Raw genomic sequence first — 24179 nt, 5'->3', positions numbered from 1 at the left:
GACAATGCTGCCTCCCTTATCCAAATTGCGTATGACTATATTGTCATTTTCCTGCAAAGATTTAATAGCTCTACGCTCATTGGCAGTCAGATTAAGGGAGGCAGAATTGGCTACAACATCATCTTCCAAAGCAAGAATATCCTTCTGTACAGCCTTTTGAAATGCATTAATAAATGGTCCCCTATAATTGGTAGGGTAAAAATTGGAATTATGTTTTTTTGGCTTGGGAAAAGTGGATGATTGCTATTGCTGATTATCATCATTATACATATTAATCAAAGTGGTAAGTGTACATGCTTCTTCAAAATCATTATGCTTTTTTTTACAAAATTTCTGATGGTGTGCCACACTACTTGGAGTCATGTTTTGGCTTTGTTTATTTAGTGCAAAATATCTCTTGAGAGTTAACTTACGCACAAATTTGTTAATATCTAGTAGTGTGGAAAACCCTGAGAAATTTCTAGTTGGTGCAAATCCCAAACCTCTTAAGAGAACATTTATTTCATTATCATTGAGAGTATAATCTGATATATTAACAATATTAAGTCATTTGGTGTCATGACTATCAGTTGATAGAACCTCATTAGGACTATAATCTGAAATCAATGTCCCTTCTTTTTCTTGCTCTTTTCTTCTCCTTTTGTTTTTCCACCGTCTCCTTCTTCTTTGTTTTTTTTTATGTCTTTGAGGATTTTTTCTTATCTTTGGTTTGATCATCTGCGGTTCCTCGTCTGCATCCTCCAGTGAAGATTCCTGTAAAAAAAAGGAAGAACGGGATGGGGAGACAGAGGGAGAAGACAGGGAAGAGAAGGAGCTGGTAGAAACACTAGTACTTCTGGCACTTGCTTCCGAATCTGTGGATTCTCCCTCATCGATACTGAACACCACTTTCTTGTTATCTTTTTTCTTTAATATGGATTTCGGTTGTCCCCCATCTTGTTGTATCTCATTCTGATTTGCATTTCCAGAATTTTTATTGCCCTTTTGTTTGGCATTGGTATACCTTCTATGTGTATTTTGTCTTCAAAGTGCTGCCCAATTATATACATGATCTTGTTCATAGTCCTCTTTATCACGCAAGAACTTTTTTCCTTTTCTAGCAGCCTGTTCTTCATCAAATTTATCTAGGGACTCATCCATTTTATTTTTCTATGTAATAAATTTGTTATTTTTTTCATAATTTTTCAGACACTCTTTTGCTGATTTTAGAGTGTCAGCCAGTTTCATACGTTTCTTTTCTTTGACCCTTATAAGGATGTCTATTAGCTTAAGGGAGCACTCAGTGAGTGCAATATTCCAATCCTCTTGGTCTTGTTGCTCATCAAATTCAAATGATGGGTACTTTTTTATTCGTAAACCTCTAGGAATACGTTTGCAATCCCTATATTTCTGAAAAGCTATGACATCCCACATTAGTCTGAGATCCGTACATAACATGTGTTCCAATTTTTTAAAAGATTTTTTAATGTCCTGCTGATCTTTTTGATCCATCTCCAACTCTTCAGCAAAGATTTTATCAAAGAATAACTGTCGTGTTTTTATATCAAAAGCTGCATGTTGGTATTGTATATCCCATGTGGTTTGCTCTGTTTCATCATTTTGTATTTCATAGTTAGGTAGGTCAATCTGTGCTTGATTACTAGCTGCAGTGTCTACACCTGCCATGTCTGCTATGTGTGCGGATAGAATTTACAGGTGTCAGGTTATTTCTCTAAATCCGGTGGGTAATTTAATAACCCTATCAGCAATATTGTGTATAATTACAACGGCTTTAAAATATTGTGACCAATATAAACATGGTTATGAATAGTCCTTTATAGAACATTTGAAAACTAGACTCTCACAAAAACAGTTTAAATAGTTGAAAAATAATTTTTTCTTACTTTTATGGTTGATAGTCCAGTATGTTTGGAGCCGTTGATCCTTAGAAGAATGCTGCTGATATTTTGCTGTATAAGTCCGGTCAAGCGGTATAGGGAGATCCAAAGTACTCACAGCGTGAAGTGAACCGCAACCTTGACAAATTATGCAGAACCGGAAAACCCTGAATTATTGAAGGGGATAGTTCACCTGTTCACCTGGAGTGCCGTAGCCAGTAGTGGTGGATCAAACCGCAAGTGAATACACAAAAGGAAAAAATAGGCAGGCACTACTTCAATCCGTGAAATATAAAAACATATGTGATGCTTTATTGAGGTTCCAAATAAAAACAACAACACATGCAGACAGGCAGTAAGGAGACTAAAAGTCTAACATGTTTCGCGCCTCCAGGTGTGCTTACTCATAGACTGACGACCATGTCTATACTCTAACTCTTTATAGGCCCAGGAGGCAGCAAATATTAACCCCCTCAGGTCCAAAAAGAGGAAAAAACAGAGTAAAAACAATATCCAATGTGACACTTTCTGTTAATTGCTAGATAACTTAAGAAAACATGCACATAAATAAACTTCCTAAAACGTGACTCAATACTTATATAAGTTTAAATTTAAAGTTAGAGTTGACAGTGCAAAAACAACATTCTACGAAATTTAACAAAATTTTACAAAATTTATCATGATAGAAAAAACATATACCCTTATTTTATATGTCAGTATTTTTAAAAATTTCAAAAGAGCATACATGATATAGTGTAATCAGGCATAACCCTCTAATATATGCTACAGCAAGTTAAACTGTTATTACAAGCGATGCCTAGGCACATGTATTAGAACTAGGGTAAAACCAAACATTGTATCTCTTTGATTGACATAGTATCAAATTCATAGTGTACATATATAGTATAGTATAGTACACTGTGTATAGTATTTAAAACATGATAATAATACAGATATTAATACTATGTATCAATGAAAAAGTTTATGTCGCACTCGCGATTCATACCATATGGTAGACGTGTGCATAATTTTTTTTCCTTTTGTGTATTCACTTGCGGTTTGATCCACCGCTACTGGCTACGGCACTCCAGGTGAACTATCCCCTTCAATAATTCAGGGTTTTCCGGTTCTGCATAATTTGTCAAGGTTGCGGTTCACTTCACGCTGTGAATACATTTATTAACCCCTATCCTGCCCCCCACTACACCGCCGCCACTGTAATAAAAATTTTAACCCCTAAACCTAAGTCTAACACTAACCCTAACACCCCCCTAACTTAAATATTAATTAAATAAATCTAAATAATATTTCTATTATGAACTAAATGAATCCTATTTAAAACTAAATACTTACCTATAAAATAAACCCTAATATAGCTACAATATAAATAATAATTATATTGTAGCTATGTTAGGATTTATTTTTATTTTACAGGTAACTTTCAATTTATTTTAAATAGGTACAATAGCTATTAAATAGTAATTAACTATTTAATAGCTTACCTAGCTAAAATAAAGAGAAATTTACCTGTAAAATAAATCCTAACCTAAGTTACAATTACACCTAACACTACACTATACTTTAATAAATTATTCCTATTTAAAACTAAATACTTACCTGTAAAATAAACCCTAAGATAGCTACAATATAATTAATAATTACATTGTAGCTATCTTAGTATTCATATTTATTTTACAGGCAACTTTGTATTTATTTTAGCTAGTTAAAATAGTTATCAAATAGTTATTAACTATTTAATAACTACCTAGCTAAAAGAAATACAAAATTACCTGTAAAATAAATCCTAACCTAAGTTACAATTAAACCTAACACTACACTATCATTAAATAAATTAAATACAAATAACTACAATTAAATACAATTACATAAACTAACTAAAGTACAAAAAATAAAAAAGCTAAGTTACAAAAAATAAAAAAATAGGTTACAAACATTTAAAAAATATTACAACAATTTTAAGCTAAGTACACCTAATCTAAGCCCCCTAATAAAATAACAAAGCCCCCCAAAATAAAAAAAATTCCCTACCCTATTCTACATTAAAAAAGTTCAAAGCTCTTTTACCTTACCAGCCCTTAAAAGGGCCTTTTGTGGGGCATGCCCCAAAGAATTCAGCTCTTTTGCCTGTAAAAGAAAAATACAACCCCCCCCAACATTAAAACCCACCACCCACATACCCCTAATCTAACCCAAACCCCCCTTAAAATAACCTAACACTAATCCCCTGAAGATCATCCTACCTTTAGTCGTCTTCACTCAGCCGAGCCACCGATGGAACTGAAGAGGAGATCCGGAGCGGCAGAAGTGATCCTCCAAGGGGCGCTGAAGAAATCTTCCATCCGATAAAGTGATGCTCCAGGCGGCGCTGAAGAAGTCTTCTATCCGGGCGATGTCATCTTCCAAGCGGCGCTGAAGAATTCTTCTATCCGGGCGATGTCATCTTCCAAGCGGGTCTTCAATATTCATCCCGCCGACGCGGAACATCCTTCTTTCCCGACGGACTACCAACGAATGAAGGCTCCTTTAAGGGACGTCATTCAAGATGGCATCCCTTCAATTCCGATTGGCTGATAGGATTCTATCAGCCAATCGGAATTAAGGTAGGAAAAATCTGATTTGCTGATTGAATCAGCCAATCAGATTGAGCTCACATTCTATTGGCTGATCCGCGTCGGCGGGATGAAGATTGAAGACCCCGCTTGGAAGATGACATCGCCCGGATAGAAGACTTCTTCATCGCCGCCTGGAGGATCACTTCATCGGATGGAAGATTTCTTCAGCGCCCCTTGGAGGATCACTTCTGCCGCTCTGGATCTCCTCTTCAGTTCCATCGGTGGCTCGGCTGAGTGAAGATGACTAAAGGTAGGATGATCTTCAGGGGATAAGTGTTAGGTTATTTTAAGGGGGTTTGGGTTAGATTAGGGGTATGTGGGTGGTGGGTTTTAATGTTGGGGGGGTTGTATTTTTCTTTTACAGGCAAAAGAGATGAATTATTTGGGGCATGCCCCACGAAAGGCCCTTTTAAGGGCTGGTAAGGTAAAAGAGCTTTGAACTTTTTTAATGTAGAATAGGGTAGGGAATTTTTTTATTGGGGGCTTAGATTAGGTGTAATTATCTTAAAATTGTTGTAATATTTTTTAAATGTTTGTAACCTATTTTTTTTATTTTTTGTAACTTAGCTTTTTTTATTTTTTGTACTTTAGTTAGTTTATGTAATTTTATTTAATTGTAGTTATTTGTATTTAATTTATCTAATTTAATTAATGATAGTGTAGTGTTGGGTTTAATTGTAACTTAGGTTAGGATTTATTTTACAGGTAATTTTGTATTTCTTTTAGCTAGGTAGTTATTAAATAGTTAATAACTATGTAATAACTATTCTAACTAGCTAAAATAAATACAAAGTTACCTGTAAAATAAATATAAATCCTAAAATAGCTACAATGTAATTATTAATTATATTGTAGCCATCTTAGGGTTTATTTTACAGGTAAGTATTTAGTTTTAAATAGGAATAATTTATTAAAGTATAGTGTAGTGTTAGGTGTAAATGTAACTTAGGTTAGTTTTTATTTTACAGATAAATTTATTTAATAAATATATTTAATAGCTATTGTACCTAGTTAAAATAAATTGAAAATTACCTGTAAAATAAAAATAAATCCTAACATAGCTACAATATAATTATTATTTATATTGTAGCTATATTAGGGTTTATTTTATAGGTAAGTATTTAGTTTTAAATAGGATTCATTTAGTTCATAATTTAAATATTAATTAAATAAATCTAAATAATATTTCTGTTAGGGGGGTGTTACGGTTAGTGTTAGACTTAGGTTTAGGGGTTAATAATTTTATTACAGTGGCGGCGGTGTAGTGGGGGGCAGGATAGGGGTTAATAAATGTATTATAGGTGGCGACGGTGTAGGGGGGGCAGGATAGGGGTTAATAAATTTAATATAGGTTGCGGCGGGGTCAGGGAGCGGCGGTTTAGGGGTTAAACTATTTAGTTGCGGCGAGGTGCGGGATCAGCAGGATATGGGTTAATAAATGTATTATAGGTGGCGACGGTGTAGGGGGGCAGATTAGGGGTTAATAAATTTATTATAGGTTGCAGCAGGGTCCGGGAGCGGCAGTTTAGGGGTTAATACATTTATTATAGTTGCGGCGGGGTCAGGGAGCGGCGGTTTAGGGGTTAACATATTTCTTATAGTGGCGGTGGGCTCCGGGAGCGGCGGTTTAGGGGGTAAACACTTTATTTAGTTGCGGCGGTGTAGGGGGGGACAGATTAGGGGTGTTTAGACTCGGGGTACATGTTAGGGTGTTAGGTGTAGACAGCTCCCATAGGAATCATTGGGATGTCTGTCAGCAGCGAACTTGTACTTTCGCTATGGTCAGACTCCCATTGATTCCTATGGGATCTGCCGCCTCCAGGGCGGCAGATTGAAAACCAGGTACGCTGGGCCGTAAAAGTGCCGAGCGTACCTGCTAGTTTTTTGATAACTAGCAAAAGTAGTCAGATTGTGCCGAACTTGTGTGCGGAACATCTGGAGTGACGTAAGAATCGATCTGTGTCGGACTGAGTCCGGCGGATCGAAGCTTACGTCACAAAATTCTACTTTTGCCGGTCTCTAGCCTTTGATAACTAAGGCGAATCAGCCTCGCCACAAATACGCTGCGGAATTTGGTGTTTTGTGATACCTGATTTCAATAAAAAAACTTTTTCCACTTTCTAAACATGTGAAAGGTTTCTTCTCTTGTGAATCCTTTGATGCTTTTTCAGATGAATCATTTGTGTAAAACTTTTTCTACACTCTGTACATGTGAAAGGCTTTTCCCGTGTGTGAATCTTTTCATGTTTTCTCAGATTACTATGTTCTGTAAAACTTTTTCCACACTCTGTACATGTGAAAGGCTTTTCCCCTGTGTGAATCTTTTCATGTTTTCTCAGATTACTATGTTCTGTAAAACTTTTTCCACACTCTGTACATGTGAAAGGCTTTTCCCCTGTGTGAATCTTTTCATGTTTTCTCAGATTACTATGTTCTGTAAAACTTTTTCCACACTCTGTACATGTTAAAGGCTTTTCCCCTGTGTGAATCTTTTCATGTTTTCTCAGATTACTATTTTCTATAAAACTTTTTCCACACTCTTTACATGTGAAAGGCTTTTCTCCTGTGTGAATCCTTTCATGAGTTTTCAGATTATACATTCGTGTAAAACTTTTTCCACACTCTGTACATGTGAAAGGCTTTTCTCCTGTGTGAATCCTTTCATGAGTTTTCAGACTACTATTTTCTATAAAACTTTTTCCACACTCTGTACATGTGAAAGGCTTTTCTCCTGTGTGAATCCTTTCATGAGTTTTCAGATGATCCATTTTTGTAAAACTTTTTCCACACTCTGTACATGTGAAAGGCTTTTCTCCTGTGTGAATCCTTTTATGAGTTTTCAGATGATCCATTTGTGTAAAACTTTTTCCACACTCTGTACATGTGAAAGGCTTTTCCCCTGTGTGACGCCTTTCATGTTTTCTCAGACTACTATTTTCTATAAAACTTTTTCCACACTCTGTACAAGTGAAAGGCTTTTCCCCTGTGTGACTCCTTTCATGCTTTCTCAGACTACTATTTTCTATAAAACTTTTTCCACACTCTGTACATGTGAAAGGCTTTTCTCCTATGTGAATCCTTTCATGAGTTTTCAGATGATACATTCGTGTAAAACTTTTTCCACACTCTGTACATGTGAAAGGCTTTTCTCCTATGTGAATCCTTTCATGAGTTTTCAGATGATACATTCGTGTAAAACTTTTTCCACACTCTGTACATGTGAAAGGCTTTTCTCCTGTGTGAATCTTTTCATGTTTTCTCAGACTACTATTTTCTATAAAACTTTTTCCACACTCTGTACATGTGAAAGGCTTTTGCCCTGTGTGAATCTTTTCATGTTTTCTCAGATTACTATGTTCTGTAAAACTTTTTCCACACTCTTTACATGTGAAAGGCTTTTCTCCTGTGTGAATTCTTTCATGAGTTTTCAGATGATCCATTTGTGTAAAACTTTTTCCACACTGTGTACATGTGAAAGGCTTTTCTCCTGTGTGAATCCTTTCATGAGTTTTCAGATGATCCGTTTTTGTAAAACTTTTTCCACACTCTTTACATGTGAAAGGCTTTTCTCCTGTGTGAATCCTTTCAAGAGTTTTCAGATGATCCATTTGTGTAAAACTTTTTCCACACTCTGTACATGTGAAAAGCTTTTCTCCTGTGTGATTCTTTTTATGAGTTTTCAGATTATTTATTTGTGTAAAACTTTTTCCACACTCTGTACAGCTAAATGATTTCTCCCCTGTGTGGGTCCTTTCATGAGCTATAAGTTTTGTCATTTGTATAAAACATTTGTTGCACTCAGTACATGTGTGTGATTTCTCTCCTGTGTGAATTTTAGGATGTTCTAGGAGATGAGACTTATATCTAAAGTTTTTCTCGCATTCTGTATATTTGAAAGGTCTCTCCTTTGTATGAATCATTTGGCTAGACTGTAGACTTTCCTCTTCTTTAATTTTTTTTGAAAACTCAGTAAATGTTTGTGGCTTATCCTCAGGGATAATAATTTCACTAGATAATGCATAATTCTTGTCCTCTTGTTTGATGACTAAATTACTCTCTGTACATAATGATTGCTGCCCAGTTCCTGACAATTCACCATCTCCTTTAAATATCTGTTGTGATTTCCCCAATGTTTGTGAATATTCATTAGTGTCTAAAAATGTTTTAGTCTGTGGTATCATTCTGATACTTCCTGTAGTGAAGAATGGATATGAACTATTCATGTGTTTGTCTACATAAAAAGAAATGAAATAAAGAAAAATAACATTTATTATTTATAATATAATCCATCTAAATAAAAAATCATATTCTTTTATACGCAACAAAATGTCTTCCATTTTGTGTTTATTTTTAAATGTATTTACCTGTAAATCACAAATTAAAAAGATGACGACAAAGAATGTTGCATAATGTTCTCAGCCAGGGAACAAGTACATCTGTATTCTGGGCAAGAGAGGTGGCATCCACCATCCTCATTTAACATTGCACAAGCAACTGCACATACAGTGCTGCATGGTTAATGCTCAACAATTTAGGTGAGAACATGATGTCTTAATTATCACTAGTGATGTCCCAAACTGTTTGCCAGTGAACGGTTCCCGGCGAACATAGCTTGTTCGCGTTCGCCGCTGCGGGCGAACATATGCGATGTTTGATCCGCCCCCTATTCGTCATCATTGAGGAAACTTTGACCCTGTATCTCACAGTCTGCAGACACATTACAGCCAATCAGCAGCAGACACTCCCTTCCAGACCCTCCCAGGTCCCGGGCAGCAGCCATTTTAGAATCATTGTGATGCAGCTTTTGATGAGAGAGGAGGTTTATTGTTGCAGCTCCTGATTTTATAGGGAAATTGATAGCTAGGCTAGTGTATTCAGTCTCTACTAAAGTCCTGAAGGACTCATCTGATCTCTGCTGTAAGGACAGCACCACAAAAAGCCCTTTTTAGGGCTAAAATTTTTTTATTTTTATTTTTGCATAGGGCTAGAACTCCAGTCGTTTTTTTTCGTGCATTTGCCTGCCTGCCACCAGCCTGTGTGTGAGCCTCACAGCATATATTGTGCCAACTTGCTCACTGCCACCACTCATATCTGGTGGTTTAACATTATTTAAAAAAAAAAAAACTTTTACATTAGTTTGCTAATTGCAAGTTTAATCTAATTTTATTTTCCATCAGGCCTGTGTGCCAGGCCTACAGCAAGCATATACTGTTATTAATTGCTCTGTGCAACCACTCATATCTGGTGGTTTAACATTATTTTAAATAAAAAAAAAAAAACTTTTACATTAGTTTGCTAATTGCAAGTTTAATCTAATTTCATTTTCCATCAGGCCTGTGTGCCAGGCCCACCGCAAGCATATACTGTGATTAATTGCTCTGTGCAACCACTCATACATGTTGGTTTAACAATATTTAAAAAAATATATATATATTTTACATTAGTTTGCTAATTGCAAGTTTAATCTAATTTCATTTTCCATCAGGCCTGTGTGCCAGGCCCACCGCAAGCATATACTGTCATTAATTGCTCTGTGCCACCCACATCTGGTGGTTTAACATTATTTTAAATTAAAAAAAAACTTTTGCATTAGTTTGCTAATTGCAAGTTTAATCTAATTTTATTTTCCATCAGGCCTGTGTGCCAGGCCCACAGCAAGCATATACTGTGATTAATTCCTCTGTGGCACCAGTCATATCTGGTGGTTTAACATTATTTTAAATTAAAAAAAAACTTTTACATTAGTTTGCTAATTGCAAGTTTAATCTAATTTCATTTTCCATCAGGCCTGTGTGCCAGGCCCACAGCAAGCATATACTGTGATTAATTCCTCTGTGGCACCAGTCATATCTGGTGGTTTAACATTATTTTAAATTAAAAAAAAACTTTTACATTAGTTTGCTAATTGCAAGTTTAATCTAATTTCATTTTCCATCAGGCCTGTGTGCCAGGCCCACAGCAAGCATATACTGTGATTAATTCCTCTGTGCCATCACTCATATCTGGTGGTGTAACGGAACATTATTGTAAATTAAAAAAAAAAAAAGAAATTTACATTAGTTTTTTATTGTAATTTAATTTCATTTTCCATCAGGCCTGGGTCTCTCAGGCACACAGCATATACTGTTATTAATTGCTCTGTGCCACCCCCACCACTCATATCTGGTGTAACATTATTTTAAATATAAAAATAAAAACTTTTACATTAGTTTGCTAATTGCAAGTTTAATCTAATTTCATTTTCCATCAGGCCTGTGTGCCAGACCCACAGCAAGCATATACTGTGATTAATTCCCCTGTGCCACCACTCATATCTTCTTGTTTAATAGTAGTGTAAGTGTACATTAAAATAAAATAAACTTTTTGGATTGTGAAACATCAGCCTGCTTTTTTGTTTAATTCCTCTGTGCCATCACTTATATCTGGTGGTGTAACGGAACATTATTGTAAATTAAGAAAAAAAATGACATTTACATTAGTTTGTTAGTGTAATCTAATTTCATTTTCCATCAGGCCTGGGTCTCTCAGGCACACAGCATATACTGTTATTAATTGCTCAGTGCCACCCCCACCACTCATATATGTTGTAACATTATTTTAAATATAAAAAACAAAACTTTTACATTAGTTTGCTAATTGCAAGTTTAATCTAATTTCATTTTCCATCAGGCTTTTGTGCCAGGCCCACAGCAAGCATATACTGTGATTAATTCTTCTGTGCCACCACTCATATCTGGTGGTGTAACGGAACATTATTGTAAATTTATAAAAAAAACAAATTTACATTAGTTTGTTAGTGTAATCTAATTTCATTTTCCATCAGGCCTGGGTCTCTCAGGCACACAGCATATACTGTTATTAATTGCTCTGTGCCACCCCCACCACTCATATCTGGTGTAACATTATTTTAAATTTAAAAATAAAAACTTCTACATTAGTTTGCTAATTGCAAATTTAATCTAATTTCATTTTCCATCAGGCCTGTGTGCCAGGCCCACAGCAAGCATATACTGTGATTAATTCCCCTGTGCCACCACTCATATCTTCTTGTTTAATAGTAGTGTAAGTGTACATTAAAATAAAATAAACTTTTTGGATTGTGAAACATCAGCCTGTTTTTTTGTTTCCTGCTCAAAGCGTATACTGTGCCCACTTGCCCAGTGCCACCACTCATATCTTGTTTAATAGTATTGTAAGTGTACATTTAAAAAAATTAAAAAATTTTGATTGTGAAACATCAGTGAAACATCAGTCAGTTTTTTTGTTTCAGGCTCACAGCGTATACTGTGCCCACTTGCCCAGTGGCACCACTCATATTTTGTTTAATAGTAGTGTAAGTCTAAATTTAAAAAAAAAAATGACAGGCAGAGGCAGGCCACCCTGCAGGTGCCGTCGTAGTCGTGGTGCTGTGATTCCCTTTGGCCATAGAATAATGCCCAGTGTTAGGGCACGTACCATGAACCAGAAAAGTTCTGATGAAATAGTTTACTTTATAACACAGGACACCCAATCTTCTAGAGCTTCCGCTCGTAACCTTGACGCACCATCCACCTCCAGCATAGCTTCGGGCATCTCTCAAGTGACCAGTGCTACTCGCCCGCCTGCCGCCACCATCAACACTAGCACCACAGCCGCTTCACTTGATCTGTCAGAGGAGTTATTGACACATCAGTTGGATGAAATGAGTGATGCGCAACCATCATTGACAGTGGATGTAGATAACAGTGATATGTCTCAGTCAGGCAGCATTGCAGACATGGACGTACGGTGTGATTATGATGATGATGTTGTACCCGCTGCTGCTTCCTTTGTTGATTTGTCAGATACAAGTGAAGCTGTTGATGATGATGTGTCCGTGGATGTCATGTGGGTGCCCGCTAGAGGAGAAGAAGAAGAGGGGGAAAGTTCAGATGGGGAGACAGAGAGGAGCAGGAGGAGGAGACGGGTTGGAAGCAGAGGGAGGTCGTCGCAAGGAGATAGTGGCACAGTCACAGTCAGACAGCATGCATCGGCACCCGGGGTCAGCCAGACAGCACGCCAATCAACGCATGCTGTTGCCACCACCAGAATGCCGTCATCGCAGAGCTCATCAGCAGTGTGGCATTTTTTTAGTGTGTCTGCCTCTGACAACAGCGATGCCATTTGCAACCTGTGCCAAAAGAAACTGAGTCGTGGGAAGTCCAACACCCACCTAGGTACAACTGCTTTGCGAAGGCACATGGTCTCACATCACAAACGCCGATGGGATGAACACATGAGTAGAAGCAGCACCCAAACTGAAAGCCGCCATCCTCCTCCTGCTCCAGCATCTTCAGCCACGTCAACCACTGCTGTCCTCCTTGCCCCCTCTCAAACGTCCGCCACTCAGTCTCTCTTCCGTAGCAGCTCCTGCTCATCTGCCCACAGTCAGGTGTCTGTCAAGGAAATGTTTGAGCGTAAGAAGCCAATGTCCCAAAGCCACCCCCTTGCCCGGCGTCTGACAGCAGGCTTGTCAGAACTCTTAGCCCGCCAGCTTTTACCATACAAGCTGGTGGAGTCTGAGGCATTCAAAAAATTTGTATCTATTTGGGACACCGCAGTTGAAGGTACCTGGCAGAATTTTTTTTTCTCAAAAGGCAATCCCCAACCTGTACTCGATTGTGCGAAAGGAAGTAATGTCATGTCTGGCACACAGCGTTGGGGCAAGGGTCCATATGACCACTGATAGCTGGTCTGCAAAGCATGATCAGGGCAGGTATATCACCTACACTGCTCATTGGGTAAACCTACTGGCGGCTGACAAGCATGGAATGCGTGGCTCTGCAGAAGAGTTGGTGACACCGCCACGACTTGCAGGCAGGCCTGCTGCTACCTCCTCTACTCCTCCTACTCCATCCTCTTCCATAACCTCTTCCTCGGCTGATTGCTCTTCTGCTGTGGCATCTTGCTCCACATCAACGGCACCCCCCCAGCTTCCCAGGTACTATTCAACATCCCGGGTACGGCAGTGTCACGCCGTTTTGGGGTTGACTTGCCTCAAAGCAGAGAGTCACACCGCACCGGCACTCCTGTCCTACCTGAACGCACAGGTGGATCAGTGGCTGACTCCGCACCAACTGGAGATTGGCAAGGTTGATTCTGACAATGGAAGTAATTTTGTGGCGGCATTGAAATTGGGCAAGTTGACACATGTGCCGTGCATGGCACATGTGTGTAATCTGATTGTACAACGCTTTGTGCTTAAGTACCCAGGCTTACAGGACGTCCTGAAGCAGGCCAGGAAGGTGTGTGGCCATTTCAGGCGTTCCTACACGGCCATGGCGCACTTGTTCGATATCCAGCGTCGAAACAACCTGCCAGTGAGGCGCTTAATTTGCGACAGCCCGACATGTTGGAATTCAACACTCCTAATGTTCGACCGCCTGCTCCAACAAGAAAGAGCTGTGAACAAGTATTTGTATGACCGGGGTGCAAGGACAGTCTCTGGGGAGCTGGGGATTTTTTATCCACGTTACTGGATGCTCATGCGCAATGCCTGTAGGCTCATGCGTCCTTTTGAGGAGGTGACAAACCTTGTCAGTCGCACCGAAGGCACCATCAGCGACATCATACCATTTGTTTTCTTCCTGGAGCGTGCCCTGCGAAGAGTGCTGGATCAGGCCGTAGATGAGCGTGAAGAGGAAGATGAAGAGTTGTGGTCTCCATCACCACCAGAAACAGCCTTATCAGCATCGCTTGCTGGAACAGTGGCAATGCAGGAAGAGGATTGTGAGGAAGAGGAGTCAGAAGAGGAATGTTGCTTTGAGGAGGAGGAGGAGGAAGACCAAGCACAACAGGCATGCTAGGGTGCTCGTTGATGTCACCTATCTGGTACCCGTGGTGTTGTACGTGGCTGGGGGGAAGAAGATACCTTCAGTGACATCAGTGAGGATGAGGAACGGGACATGACTAGCTCGGCATCCAACCTTATGCAAATGGGGTCTTTCATGCTGTCGTGCCTGTTGAGGGACCCTCGTATAAAAAAGATTAAGGAGAACGATCTGTATTGGGTGTCCACCCTACTAGACCCCAGGCATAAGCATAAAGTAACTGAAATTTTACCAATTTCCCGCAAGTCGGAAAGGATGGAGCAGTTCAAAAATAAATTAAAAACTATGCTTTACACAGCATATAAGGGTGATGTCACAGCAGCACAACGGGAATCTAACAGGGCAAGAGATTAAATTAATACTACTCCTCCCACGACCACGCCGGCAAGGACAGCATGCTTTCCAGACGTGTTGTTGATGGAGGACATGCAGACCTTTTTAACTCCTATGCATCGCCACAGCCCTTCGGGATCCAGCCTCAGAGAAAGACTAAACCGATAGGTATCAGACTACCTAGCATTTACTGCGGATCTCAACACTCTTAGGAGCGATGAACCCATTGAATACTGGGTGTGCAGGTTTGACCTGTGGCCTGAGCTATCCCAATTTGCAATCGAACTTCTGGCCTGCCCCGCTTCAAGTGTCCTTTCAGAAAGGACCTTCAGTGCAGCAGGAGGTTTTGTCACTGAGAAGAGAAGTCGCCTAGGTCAAAAAAGTCTTGATTATCTCACCTTTATTAAAATGAATGAGGGATGGATCCCGAAGGGACTGACATTGGGCGATACATTTGAGTAAAAAAGGCCATGAGATGAGCTGCCTTGGGCTGCAAATGGTACACACGCTGCTGTATATTATCTTCGAATGGTGGATGACTTGCGTGACTTATCCGCCAACAACTAGTGTTCAATCCTCAAAGGTTTTAGTGCACTTTCTAACTGTTTTACAAACATTAATTTTTATTGCCGCTGCTAAAGCTTACGGCTGCAACAATAACTTATTTTTCAGGCATTTGGACATTACCTAATTTGTCTGGGCTATGGTGATGCACTGTGGCTACAAAAAAAAAAAAAAAAGGCACATAACAGTGATTAAACTGTTAAGAATAGTACTCATTAACACACCACTCATATCTGGTGGCACAGTAGATTCCACGCGCAGTGCCCCAAATTTGAAGTAGGAGGACCGAACAAGCATCTTTTTCCATCTCCCAGTTCCTAAAAATTATCTCCGGGTTCCTAAAAACAATGCCATACCTGTACTCTATTGTGCAAAAGGATGGCATATGTGGTGTTTCATGCTGTTGTGCCTGTTGATGGTCCTGGAGCCTTGTATAAAAAGGCGGAAGGAGAACGACCTGTGCTGGATGTCAAAGCATCTTTTTCCATCTCCCGGTTCCTAAAAATTATCTCTGGGTTCCTATAATCATTAATCAATGCAATACCTGTACTCTATTGTGCAAAAGGATGGCATATGTAGTGTTTCATGCTGTTGTGCCTGTTGATGGTCCTGGAGCCTCGTATAAAAAGGCGTAAGGAGAACGACCTGTGCTGGATGTCAAAGCATCTTCTTCCATCTCCCGGTTCCTAAAAATTATCTCCGGGTTCCTATAATCATTAATCAATGCAATACCTGTACTCTATTGTGCAAAAGGATGGCATATGTGGTGTTTCATGCTGTTGTGCCCGTTGATGGTCCTGGAGCCTCGTATAAAAAGGCGTAAGGAGAACGACCTGTGCTGGATGTCAAAGAGTCTTTTTCCATCTCCCAGTTCCTAAAAATTTTCTCCGGGTTCCTATAATCAATGCAATACCTGTACTCTATTGTGCTAAAGGATGGCATATGTGGTGTTTCATGCTGTTGTGCCTGTTGAGGGTCCTGGAGCCTCATATAAAAAGGCTGAAGGAGAACGACCTGTACTGGGTGTCCAAGCATCCTTTTCCATCTCCCGGTTCCTAAAAATTATCACCGGGTTCCTAAAATCGATGCTCCTTTCAGGCAGGCCAGTTCTTTGCACACCAGCACACAGATTCGGTAACAGATCTCTCTTGCAGGGAGAGTTGCAGCAAGAATGCAGGGTCAGGACCACTGCAACAGGTATACCTGAAAGAATCATACGGTCCAAGACCACATGGTATGTCCTATTGTTGTACTTTGTTAGTATAATTATAGATCATGCAGGCCATATAGACCTCCACCGATAGGGGGAGTAACAGGGATGAAAGTGGTAAGAATAGTACTACTTAACACAACCTAGTTACCATGGTTCCCAGACCACATTTTTTATTGTTGTACTTGGTTAGGCTAATCATGCAGGACATATAGACCTCCCCCGATAGGGGGAGTAACAGGGATGAAAGTGCTAAGAAAAGTACTACTAAACACAACCTAGTTACCATGGTTCCCAGTCAACATTTTTTATTGTTGTACTTGGTTAGGCTAATCATGCAGGACATACAGACCTCCCCCGATAGGGGGAGTAACAGGGATGAAAGTGCTAAGAATAGTACTACTTAACACAACCTAGTTACCATGGGTCCCAGACCGCATGTTTTATTATTATACTTTGTCAGGGTAATTATATATCTATCAAATCTATCTATTTATCTTCTATCAATTCTATCTAACTATCAATCTATGTATATCTATCTATCAAATCTATCTATCTCGTTGGCCGGACTGTTTTGAGAAAGCCACTTGTGTTTAGGACAAATTTGAAGTAGGAGGACAGACCAATCATCTTCTTCCATCTCCCTGTTCCAAAAATGCAGGCCATATAGATCTCCCCCGATAGGTGGAGTAACAGGTAGTAGTAAACTGCTAAGAATAGTACTACTTAACACACCACGGGTCCAAGACCTCATGTCTTATTGTTATACTCTGTCAGGGAAATTATATATCTTTCAAATCTATCTATTTATCTATCGAATCTATCTAACTATCAATCGTATCTATCAAATGTATATTGCATCTATTGATCTATGTAATTCGTATCTATCAAATGTATATTGCATCTATTGATCTATGTAATTCGTATCTATCAAATGTATATTGCATCTATTGATCTATGATATTCGTATCTATCAAATGTATATTGCATCTATTGATCTATGTTATTTGTATCTATCACTATCATATGTATATTACATCTATTAATCTATGTAATCTATGTATCTATCAAATCTATCTATCTCGTGGTTGTGCAAATGGACTGTTTGCGGTTGTTTGTGGTGCGTTACACGGGGAGTTTGGTCTGTCACTGTGAAGCGGGCGTAACCCTTACACTACCTGATCGGTACAACATCATACATGATGTTTTAAAGCACTTTATTCCAAACAATTTAGAAATGTTAGGTGATTTAGGCACTTTATGGGTTAAAACCAGACTCTGCATCAACTATGTAATTTTCTGTGGGAGTTTTGCCATGGATCCCCCTCCGGCATGCCAGAGTCCAGGTGTTAGTGCCCTTGAAACAACTTTTCCATCACTATTGTGGCTAGAAAGAGTCCTTGTGGGTTTTAAAGTTCGCCTACCTATTGAAGTCAATGGCGGCTCGTGAACAGTAGCGGAAGTTCGAGTCCGACGTTCGCGAACCGAAATTTTTAAGTTCGCGACATCACTAATTATCACAGACTATTAATCAGTGTGAGATGTTTTCAGAGGGTAAGAAGCAGTGACTTTACAATACTTTTAAGCTCTCAGCTGTGGTTGTTTAATTTATATAAACAGCCAAAAACTTTATTAGTTTAATAATATTTACTGCAAAATTAAGCACACAAATCAAGGGCGGTTCTGGGGTAGGGAACACTCACTGGGAACAAGGTAGTCATTAAAGTGTAGTCATAGGTGTTCCATGAGCGAGGTCAGGGCAGAGGAAGTTGGAGTTGCAGGTGTTCTAAGCTCAGAAGTCTGAGGTTGAGGTTAGCCAGTTGTTGGACATCATCGGTCTAAAAGGACAGAGAGGGGAGCAGTATTTTCTTTCATGTAATTGGCAAGAGTCCATGAGCTAGTGACGTATAGGATATACATTCCTACCAGGAGGAGCAAAGTTTCCCAAACCTCAAAATACCTATAAATACACCTCCCACCACACCCACAACTCAGTTTTACAAACTTTGTGTTCTATGGAGGTGGTGAAGTAAGTTTGTGCTTGATTTTTCTTATATGATAAGCGTTTCTCAGCATATTGAAGGCCAATTCCTCTCAGAGTACAGTGTTTGTCAGAGGGATAAGAAGAGTGTATGACTGTCACAGATACCAGATGGCTAAGGCTACCCCCCACCCCCCTACAACCTCACCCCTGTTGTTTCTCAGTGGTTTGGGGCTCCTCAGAGCAACCACAATCTCTGGAAGCTTTTGGTTGCACGGTTTTGTGTTCCAAACTTCTTTAGAAAAGAGCTGGTGTATGACCAGGAAAACCCTCCTAGGCTGGCCGGGCTCCTGGAACTCCCGGTCGGCCGCCTCACAACAGACACCCGCCTAACCCCTCTCAGGCTGTCCAGGCTCCTGGAACTCCCGGTCGGCTACAGGACAGCAGGACACCTGCTAACTTTACCCCTGGTCGCTCCAGCAACCATGTGCCCCAGAGCTCCGCTCTTTTGGGGATTAGTAGCCCCTAGGGAGGACAAGAGGTAGGTAAATTACCGGAGCAGAGCTCCTTTGGGAACTGGGGGTTTTGGACACCCCTAACCCCATAACTTCAATGGACTGTAACTCCGGTCCCCAGTAACGAATCATGCTGATTTTTGGACTGTGAAATCTGGGGACCAAGAGCTTTAAAATGACACCCTGGAAGTGCCGCCGGGATCACCTCAAAAAACGCCACCCCTATATATTGAGATTATGTGGGACTGTGGCTCCTATGGAGGCGCCGGTCAGGCTGGAGGGGCGGGAATGGCGGGAAAATTGGGGCATTCTTCAGCATCTTATCAAGATCAGTTGTGTGTATAAAAGGAGTGTATGTTTCTCAATAAAATCAGTTCCTGTTTAACCTGAATGCTAGGCTGTCTAGTTATTTGGGTTTGCTCCAGCTAAAATCACTTTCCTGAGCTACATAGCAGCCTGTTCCAGGCAGAGGAAGGACACGCTGGAAGATCTACCTAGCCTGGGGAGCTGGAGTCTGCCACAGGGTGGGACCCAGAGTACTGGTGCTGTCGGGCATCAGGGGTGGCTACAGGCTGTGGTCACTTGCCAGCTACATAGCTGCAGTCGGCAGGGAGGAAGCAGGACCCCTTTTGGCGGAGCTACCCAGTCAGGGTAGATGGGGGTATCCGGCACATTGGTGGCAGCGGTGGGATCTGCTTCTTTCACACAGTTTCTGCTGACAGAGGAGACGTACCACAGTAGCCGGTAAATATGGAGGCAGAGTTCCTAGGGAGAGTAGAAAAGATGCTGACTGGAACAAAGGATCCTTGTTCGGAACAGGAAGTTCTGGTATGGAAGAACCTTGCCCTCCGAGACCTTTGGTTGGAGGCTCTGCAACAGGAGCTGGAAAATGGAAAGGTCCTCCCCACGAATGACACGAGATTCCGGGTTCGGTGGACCGTGAGACTGCCTTTCCTGGGAGAACAGCCAAAGAAGGAATGGCTAGCTGTTCTACATAGACTGATCCAGCAAGAGATGTGGGTGGAGGACGGCTATCGGGCCCTCCAATGCCTCGCTATGCAAGCGCAGCCATGGCTGGAGGAAGGCTCCCCCACAGAGGGCTTTGGCGGCCCTGGATTACTGTTTACAAAAAGGACAGAGGACCCACAGTTTGGGAGTGAGACAGACCAGGGTCTGGAGGATATCTCTGGGCTCCAAGAGGAACTGCTGGATTTCTTGGAGGAGACCTGGCTGCTGGACGATCTGGATTTTATAATTGACCAGGAAGAGGCACTGGTCAAGGAATACAAGAGGCTGCTCGATCTCGCAAAGCAGCGTGCCAGGGGCATACAGATCTGTGGTGCAGCCCTCTGGGATTCATGGAGATCGACCGTGGAGGAGTGGCAGCAAAGAAAAAGGGAACCAGGGCTGAGGGATCCTGATCAGCAGTCTGGCTCTGAGCTTATAGACTTGGACAAGGGAGCCACCCCAGCAGAAGTGCTGACAACAGGGCAGAGAGCCGCCGGCCTCTGCCCAGCACCTGTAACAGCTCCAGGAGACCTGGGAGCGGAGGTAGTCGTCCTCCCTCCCCTTACAGAGAACCCCTTGCAGGTAGAGATGGATGTCAATAACTCTCCCCAGCAGCAGAACCCCTTCCCGTGGAGACAGTCGGTCTCTCTCCCCAGCGGCAGAGCCAGGAGCCGGGAGAGGAGACAGTCAGTCTCTCTCCCCAGCGGCAGAGCCATCCCCTGGGAGCAGAGGTAGTCATCCTCCCTCCCCGTAAACAGAACCCCTTCCCGGGAGAGGAGACAGTTGGTCTCTCTCCCCAGTGGCAGAGCCATCCCCTGGGAGCAGAGGTAGTCATCCTCCCTCCCCGTAAACAGAGCCCCTTCCTGGGAGAGGAGACAATCGGTCTCTCTCCCCAGCGGCAGAGCCAGGAGCCGGGAGAGGAGACCTTCGGTCTCTCTCCCCAGTGGCAGAGCCATCCCCTGGGAGCGGAGGTATTCATCCTCCCTCCTCGTAAAGAGAACACCTTCCTGGGAGAGGAGACAGTCGGCCTCTCTCCCAAGCGGCAGAGCCATCCCCTGGGAGTGGAGGTAGTTGTCCTCCCTCCCCGTAAAGAGAACCCCTTCCTGGCAGAGGAGACAGCCGGCCTCTCTCCCCAGCGGCAGAGCCATCCCCTGGGAGTGGAGGTAGTCGTCCTCCCTCGCCTTTCAGAGAAGCCCTTTCAGGGAGAGACGGGCATCGATTTCTCTCCCCAGCAGCCGAATCCCTTTCTGGGAGAGGAGACAGTTGGTCTCTCTCCCCAGCGGAAGAACCCCGTACAGGGAGCAAAGACAGCCGGTCTCCCTCCCCAGCGGCAGCACAGTTTCCCATGGAGCAGAGGTAGCAGATCTCCCTCCCCAGCAGTAGATCTCCTTCCCGTGAGAAGAGACAGACGGTCTCTCCCCTCAGTAGCTTGGCAGAGTCTATATACCCTTTTCTTGTCCTGGAGTATATCTCACAGGGGGCAGGCCAGGGGGGTACCCGCTCATGCAGTTGGTGCCACCAGTTTGGGCACCCGAGTCTTGCCTGCCCCACCAAGGAGCAACCTCAACCTACATTCTGGGGTGGGTATACCAGCGGGAAACCGGTACTGGCTTTGTTTGTGGGTGGGTCAGCCAGTACTCAACAGAGTGTCACAGAGGGAGACAGTTTGGCCATGGAATTTAAGGACACTGGAACGTGTGGAACAGCAATTGTTTGGGAGCCGGCCTTAGCAAACTTGTTTGGGACTTTGCATTATGTGACTATCCCTGCGCCCAGGGCGCAGGGTATAAACACCTCCAGGAACCCCCCAGGATGCCCCAAGATCAGGGGAGATGGTATAACCTCTCTCAGCAACCGAGAAGTGGAGGGCCACCGTCGGACAGCCCTAGGCCGACCCGTTAAGGGTCTAGCCGGGTCTGCCGAACTGGAGGGGGGGAGATGTCACGGATACCAGATGGCTAAGGCTACCCACCCCCCCCCCTACAACCTCACCCCTGTTGTTTCTCAGTGATTCTGGGCTCCTCAGAGCAACCACAATCTCTGGAAGCTTTTGGTTGCATGGATTTGTGTTCCAAACTTCTTTAGAAAAGAGCTGGTGTATGACCAGGAAAACCCTCCTAGGCAGGTCCGGGCTCCTGGAACTCCCGGTCGGCCACCTCACAACAGACACCTGCCTAACCCCTCTCAGGCTGTCCAGGCTCCTGGAGCTCCCGGTCGGCTACAGGACAGCAGGACACCCGCTAACTTTACCCCTGGTCTCTCCAGCAACCATGTGCCCCAGAGCTCCACTCTTTTGGGGATTAGTAGCCCCTAGGGAGGACAAGAGGTGGGTAAATTACCGGAGGGAAGCTCCTTTCGGAACCGGGAGTTTTGGACACCCCTAACCCCGTAACTTCAACGGACTGTAACTCCAGTCCCCAGTAACGAATCATGCTGATTTTTGGACTGTGAAATCTGGGGACCGAGAGCTTTAAAATGACACTCTGGAAGTGCCTCCGCTCCACCGGGATCACCCCGAAACCGCCACCACTATGTAATATGTATATACAACACGCCAGGCCATAATAACAAGTAGTAAACAGAACCAAAGTTAAAACAAGATACGGGCTCGTCCACTTAATACCTAAATAAGCGAGAATCATTTTCTGTATCTGAATTGGGTTTTTTCCATATTTATGACCTATTTGGGACAAACAGAACCACACCAAAACAAAAACAAAACAGAATGAGAAAAAAAAAAAAAGGGGGGGGGGGGAGAAGACTATTGTAATGAAAAGTATGTTACCACAGATCCAACACAATCAGTTCTAAATTTCTGAAAGGATATATTAAATAGTCAATTTCGCTGGGGGGGGAGAGCTTTTATAAATAACGACCATTTAGCAAAAAATCTCCTAAAATCCTGCTCATTGTCTAAGTTGGTATCAACTTGTTCAAGAATGCATTGTTTCTTTAAACAATTCTTAATTTCTAATATGCTAGGGATTGTTCTTAATTTCCATTTCTTGAAAATTAGGTATCTGGCAGCTAGTATGGTCATGTTGATAATTTTAGTTTTAACTTTCTTATTCCCTGTGTTGCACAAAAGAAAGACTATAGTTATTGGCGACAAAGTCAGGCAGCGAGTATCCATTATTTTATTCAGCCAAAATTGAAGTTTAATCCAGAAATTCCTAATTTTTGGACAGGCCCATAACATGTGCAGAAGATCTGCCGAGGGAAAGGAACATTTTGGGCATACAATAAAGCTGCTATTTCCGCATTTAAGTCCCTTATCTGAGGTAAAATAAGACATGTAAAGTAATTTCAAATGAGATTCCCTCCATGAGGAGGAGAGAGCTACTCGAGCAGTCTCTTGAATTGAAAGATAGGGTAATTTAGGGTCCAAGTTTTGCTTTATCAGTACAGCCCAGTTTGTCTGGATCTTTTCAAGGTTAGTTATACCCCCGGCAGACACCCAAGTATAGTAACCAGGGGTGATTGACATATGTCCAGTTTTGGCTAGGGCAAGCCAGTTCCCAATACTCCCCAAAGACCAATTCCAGCCAAAATCATTTGTGAGTTTAAGAGCATAGTGTCTCGCCTGTAAGTATGCGAAGAAATTTTTATGTGGGAGGTTAAATTCCATTCTGAGAAAATCAAATGATTTAACACATCTTCTATCAAAGTCTAATATCTGATGTATATTGCATAGGCCTACTGATTTCCAATCTGAGTAAATTATTGTATGCAATCCTGCTTGGAACTGAGGATTACCCAGAAATGGGATATACCTTGAGACACAGTGTTCTAGAGCCAATGAGTTACAGATCTTTTTCCAAGCGAGGATTGGGTTATATATAGATTTCAGGTTTTTTATTTTAGACGGAATAAGACTAATGTCACAATGTATAAGTGCCTCTGGATAAAAAGGGTAGGTTAAGTTTTTCCAAGATCATTATTTGTAACATAGTTCTGAGAAGATAACCAATCGGTTACTATATGTGCTAAGAAAACTTGATTGTAAACCCTAAAATCCGGAAAGGCTTAGCCGCCATGTTTCAAGGGGAGCGAGAGTTTAAGATATTCTGGGCCTTCTTTTTTGCCAAATAAATTATCTCAAGATAGAGTTGAGATGATCAATATCCTTCCGCTTTAGAAACAGCTGGATATTTTGAAGAATATACAGCACTTTGGGGAGGATAATCATCTTATAAGCGGCTCTTCGCCC

At 41.8% G+C, this 24179-nt stretch overlaps 1 protein-coding gene across 1 annotated transcript in view; it reads right to left on the bottom strand.

Moving 5' to 3' along the window:
- Positions 1–6582: 6582 nt before the first annotated feature.
- LOC128659242 (oocyte zinc finger protein XlCOF6-like) overlaps positions 6583–24179 on the bottom strand; it is a 63822-nt gene continuing 46225 nt past the window's right edge. Inside the window, exon 2 of the mRNA XM_053712917.1 lies at positions 6583–8741. Coding sequence (XP_053568892.1) covers positions 6631–8733 — 2103 coding nt within the window. The 5' untranslated portion in view covers positions 8734–8741 and the 3' untranslated portion in view covers positions 6583–6630. The remainder of the gene's footprint in view (positions 8742–24179) is intronic.

Source organism: Bombina bombina, chromosome 5, assembly GCF_027579735.1.
Source record: "Bombina bombina isolate aBomBom1 chromosome 5, aBomBom1.pri, whole genome shotgun sequence".
NCBI lineage: Eukaryota > Metazoa > Chordata > Amphibia > Anura > Bombinatoridae > Bombina > Bombina bombina.
The sequence above is the reverse complement of the archived record's forward strand: the minus strand, read 5'-3'. Positions and strand labels throughout refer to the sequence as shown.